The sequence below is a fragment of the Sphaeroforma arctica genome (genome assembly GCF_001186125.1).
Source record: "Sphaeroforma arctica JP610 unplaced genomic scaffold supercont1.705, whole genome shotgun sequence".
NCBI classification, from domain to species: domain Eukaryota; class Ichthyosporea; order Ichthyophonida; genus Sphaeroforma; species Sphaeroforma arctica.
In genome coordinates, this window is record NW_014039853.1 from 4,465 (window position 1) to 10,105 (window position 5,641).

Below are 5,641 nucleotides of genomic sequence, written 5' to 3' on the forward strand. Positions count from 1 at the left end.
ATATATATATATATATATATAATATATATATATATACTATTTATATATATATATGTATGTATGTATCTATATTTATATATGTATATATATATATGTATACATATATATATATGTGTGTTTGTGTGTGTGTGTGTGCGTGTGTATGTGTGTGTGTGTTTGCGTCCGTGTATTTGTGTGTGGACGTGTATGTGTGTGTTAATATGCGCTCTTATACTTGGATGTCAACATACACACATGCTGCATACATACTTGCCATACTGCATCGTCCTAGCCTGCTCCTCTTCCTGCCGATCTCGCTCTCTCGTCCTTTCGACTTTGCTTTTCATATCTCTACTACCTCCATAACTATGTCTGTTTTCTTGTTCCTTGATATTGTTTGCACTATCCACTTCTCTATCTCTGTCGTTGCTGTCGTTTCTTGATCCACTGGTATTTTTATTTCTGACAACATCTCTCTCTTTGCCCTGGTTTTCTCTATCGCGACCCCTTTCCCTATCCCGATCAGTATACCCGGTACGTCTATTATCATTTGTTCTATCTCGTCTACTGTCATGACCCCTTCTTTCGGAACTCTTGTCTTTGTTAGCTTCGTCATGATACTTGTCTGTATCTCTATCCCTCGAGCTTTTCCCCGAGTCTCTATCATACCTGGCATCTTTCCCATCATCTTTATCGCGCGTGTGTGAGTGTTTATTCCTTATATCGCCTCTATACCTTTCTGTATCCCGGCTTCTCTCATGTTCCCTATGACTTCGATCCCTGCTTTTGTCTCTATCATTTTCTCTATATTTATCTCTATCTCTACCACTATCTCTATCCCGTCGGGAACTCCGACTACGAGATGTACGCCGATCCGTCATACCTGTGCTTTCTCTCGTATAGACCAGTTAGATGCGCAAGTGCTCTGGTATTTATCTTGATGTGTCTGAAATGAAGTTAAGTTGCAGTCTTGGGCCCAAGTAGAGGCCCTTGTAAAATACATAGCAAGAGTGTACCCTCTCTAAATAATATGTACACATATGTTCATTGTACAAGATCAACAACGTATTTACTCTTTCATATAGTTCACTTTACCGGTTACAGTTCCAGACCTTTTTTTTGGTGTGGTAGTACAAATTATTTGCACCCGGATATGGACTATTTAGGGCCAAGTGTAGTTTCTATATTTGGCCAAGAGTGCTAGTGTTTATAAATATCACACAAGAAGAGAGAGAGTATTTAGTTCCAAATGGAGTGCTGCTCCAGCCTTTAGAGGAATCCAGGCCTCCCCAGTGACAGTCCTCCAGAGTCCAGTGACCACACTCCAGCTACCGATACGTTTAAAAGTAGAACGTTCTACGTAAATGAAATATTTTACATATGGAATTATCCGTTGCTAGAATTGCATAGCCTCCTAAAATAGAACCAAAAAACGCTTTGAAAAAATATTTGTACGAATTACTGTTCCCGATGTTCGGTCAGGCGACTCGGCCTTCTGGCTGTGGGCCGGTGCAGTGTGGCGCTTGGTCTGTACTGAACACTGAACACTGAACGCTGTATGTGTCGTACTTTGAGAACACATTTCAATACACGGAGATAAATAGATGTATGTACTGCTTCGTATTACAGACCTATTTATAAATACCCCAAGTCCATTGTCCCCATTCCCAGATAGCTTTTTTTTATACACCCACAGTTTTATTAAAAATAGTCGTCGGTGTCCCTTTCCCGAAATATTCAACCACTCACCACCCTCATTGTATTTGAATACATACCATTTGTTTTCAGTAACGCGACAAGAACATTTTCTGTTTATCCACGCAATATCGTTCCACTTAGAAAATGGCGTTTCACTACGGTAGCTTCGGTAAGGGTGCTGGCCCCAGTGCTCTGGACGCGGTATGCAAGCCTTACGAGTTTACATGTCGAAAATTCAGTGATGCCTAAAAGTGAACATCAAGTGCACAATATATGTTTGAAAACCTCTAACTGTATTGAGAAATTGTGTGTTAAGTCCGCACATGTGTGCATATTGACATGAAAACGCAGAGTATTTAGTGTCGCTCATCTCAACGTCCACTGGCGTTTCTCGGCAAACGCCTCTCGATCAGCTATGTAGTAAGCGTCAGTTTTCGTGCAGCTGATACCTATTCGTGAATTATTAGAGAATGTGGAAGAATTCGTAATACACTTTTGAGCGACCACAAACGAACACAAACTACCATTCCTATATATATATATATATGTGTGTGTGTGTGTATGTATATATATATGTGTGTGTTGTTTTTATTTATTTATGTAGTTTGAGTGCGTCTATGTGCGTCTGTGTGGGTTTATATATTTGTATATATATATATATATGTGCATTCGTTTCTGTGTATTCTTTCCTTGTGTATGTGTGTGTACGTTTTATATATATATATTATGCACATATTTTCGTTTTGTATCCGTTTTTATATTTATTTGTCTTGTGAATACTGAAATATGATATACATGCCATGAAAGTATCTATGCGAATGTTAGTCAGATCTTGATTATTCTCTTTTATTCATCTACTTTGCAGTGTATGGGAATAGAGAAGAAGGTGCCGCATATCATCTTCCCTGGTGGCGAAACATCGACTGATAAGCCTGCAACTCCCCGAGCTCCTGTGCGTGGTGCCAGTGCACCTGCTAAGAATAGTAAGTGGAAGCTGTGCGAGTGGTCAAGCCTTTAATGATGGCATGAAACATTACCCGGAATGTGTGTATTAGACATGTTTAATTGTATCTACAAGCAGGCCGCTGGCTTCCGTGCTGCGTGTTTCTTGTGTGAATGTAGCGCGTATATATCTATCACATGTAGACTAGCATGTATGTAATGGTGTACAGATCATAAAAATACATATAGATCAGATATACATGTATATCTACAATCATTGTGTACAGATCATAAAAATACATATAGATCAGATATACATGTATATCTACAATCATTGTGTACAGATCATAAAAATACATATAGATCAGATATACATGTATATCTACAATCATTGTGTACATTTTTTTATACATTTGTATACGTACACATACACATACATTTACATGTATAGCGACAGACAGGTATATATATATATTTATATGTATACATATATATATATATATATATATATGTATACGCTGTTCGTTGCATACCGTAGAGCCTCGAATCATTTTATCGCAAGCTGTTCTACTATTCGTTTCGTCCACTTGGTATGCTATCGGTTACCTACAGTATGACTCCGTCATAAGACCATGACACTTTAGCTTAGAGTTCACAACCATAGCAAGTTGTTGATCGCTCTCATTGTAGTCATACTATTAGACCCTCGTGTCCAGTCGGTTGTAGATCACGATTATAATACTAATCCGCGGAGATTTACAAGTGCAGTACCGTGTTCCCGGATATCAAAAGACTTCCCCGTCTGACTTACAGCGTGTGCTATCGTACATCCCTAACATACGGAGCTGGTTTCAAATTAGCCATGTATTAGTACTTCACATATATATATAATATATGTCTGTGTACTTTACGTATAGCGCGTTCAGGCCTCATTCAGGACGCTCGCTGTATCGTTTGAGTGCTTCCCTTATAAAGCTGCAAATAGAGAGGGGTCTGCTATGATTTCGGAAATCCGTGTTCCTGTCGGTGCCAACTAACTTATAATGCTTCTTGGCTTATCATACTAATGATCTATGTAGGTGGCTTCTTTGCCTTCCTCGTGAACCGACCAAATCGAATGCCTGAAATGCAGCAACTCTTTCTGAAGGATATGGGAGCGAAGGCTGTCCACCGCATGGGACCCCGCGACAGACAGGTGAGTTGCGAGTGTATTTTATTCGTGTTTATGGAGCCGCTAGGTCATATGCATGTACGGTGTAATATCTATTCATATACATTCTTTTTTCAAGGACATGTATTTAGTTACCAATGAAAGTATAGCGTGGACGTCCCTCTGGACTTTGTTGCATCTATTTCCGTCCGTTTGTCACGTTTACGCAGATATCGACTCCCTTGAGAAAAAAATCGGTTGGGAAACATTGGCCTAAAAAAATCCCCCATGCAGAATGTTATAATCGCCAATATTAATTGAGTTTTGCGTGTTGTGTTTGCTTATCGAGGCTCCTGTTGCTGAGCGAATGTAGACATTATACGTATATGAGTTTTATGTTAGAGTGGCTCGTGTTACGTGACGTATAAAGTTGGGTCCAGATTGTTCGAATAGCCGGGTGGGCAGGGTGTCGGAGGCTGTATATTAAAAGTTACAAACATGCATGTATAAATTTATTATATATATATAATATATATACGTGTGTGTTTGTGCGTGCATTTGTGCGTACGTATATATATATATAAATGAGTCTATATTCGAGCACTTGTGCTTGCTTTTAGGCTTAAACTTGTACCTACACTTTTATGCATATACGAATATATACTATTTATATTTTTATATATATCCCTGCATATGTATACGGATATCAGTGAGTGTACGTATATGTGTGTATGTATATATATTTATGTGGGTGTAAGTGTTATGTATAGAATAATAGTCATGTACATTACATCCATTCCATACGTATATATGTACATTTACGTAGATGTATATATGTGGGTGTGTATTCTGAACACGTGTGTTTGACCATGTATGTATGTGTGTGTGTATTTATGTATAATGTTGATATACATTCCTTTGCTGAAACCGGTGAAGGACGATCTACCAATTACGAACATGACTAGCGAAAGTTTCTATATTTATATAGTCAGATGACCTCGATTAATCGGCTCATTCCATTTTTCTTCTTGCTGTCACGCACAACGCCAGATCAACTTGCTGTGTGGATTCTTGTCCGTCGTGGGAACGGTGGCTGTTGTATATCAGATGGGTAGTATGTCTCTTGGCATCAACAAGAAGGGTAAATAAATTATGTGTACACACGTATGCATACATCCATACACAATTTCAAACTAAAATGTATACATTGACTCGTATATAGTCTTTTATTTTGGCTCTGATATAGTATTTAGCGTCCGTTCCCTATACTATCGGCTGCTGTCTGAATCAGCAGGTGAGGATCGCAATTTTTACCAAAAGTGTTTTCCTGGGAACAGAATGATCAGCTGTACACTTTTCAATCATAAAGTGTACGTACACACATGTATTACGGATCTACACATAGATACGAGAATGGTCAAGACTGAGACTACGAAGTGTGACTTTTGGTTTTGCGACGGGCCAACAGTATGTATCACTGTAATATTGGGCCATGCTGCGCTTAAACAATTTGTGCGCTTCCTGTGTGTGACCTTCCTAGACTGAATACCGTTGGTCAACGGACTGTGGCATGAGGCCATGCTCTGCGCATAAACAATTTGTGCGCTTCTTGTGCATACCTATACTTATGTCTGATGCGTAAGTCGACATGTAATACCTGCGACCAAAAAGTATGATGCTTGCGCGTGCGACTGCTAACGCTTACGCGTGCGCCAGTTAAGTGTGAGGCTAAACCTTGCCTCCAATTCACAGGACTCACAAAGTTGGTTTATAATTTTACTGTTCGAAACCTATACAACTATACTGTTCGAAACTATGGATTCGGGAACGCTCTTGAGTAGCCAGCCGGTCATCTACTATTTTAAACGGTTT

General features: G+C 39.1%; 2 protein-coding genes across 2 annotated transcripts; one reads left to right on the forward strand and one right to left on the reverse strand.

Annotated features, from left to right (window-relative positions):
- Positions 1-70: 70 nt before the first annotated feature.
- SARC_08144 (hypothetical protein) lies at positions 71-960 on the reverse strand. The gene has a single exon (XM_014297886.1). It carries the CDS (start codon positions 858-860, stop codon positions 222-224), a length of 639 nt encoding a protein of 212 aa, XP_014153361.1. The 5' UTR covers positions 861-960; the 3' UTR covers positions 71-221.
- Positions 961-1,568: 608 nt separating this feature from the next.
- Positions 1,569-4,984, forward strand: SARC_08145 (hypothetical protein). Its single transcript, XM_014297887.1, has 4 exons — positions 1,569-1,878; positions 2,543-2,660; positions 3,699-3,814; positions 4,820-4,984. Exons 1-4 carry the CDS (start codon positions 1,822-1,824, stop codon positions 4,916-4,918), a joined length of 390 nt encoding a protein of 129 aa, XP_014153362.1. The 5' UTR covers positions 1,569-1,821; the 3' UTR covers positions 4,919-4,984.
- The last annotated feature ends 657 nt before the right edge of the window (positions 4,985-5,641 follow it).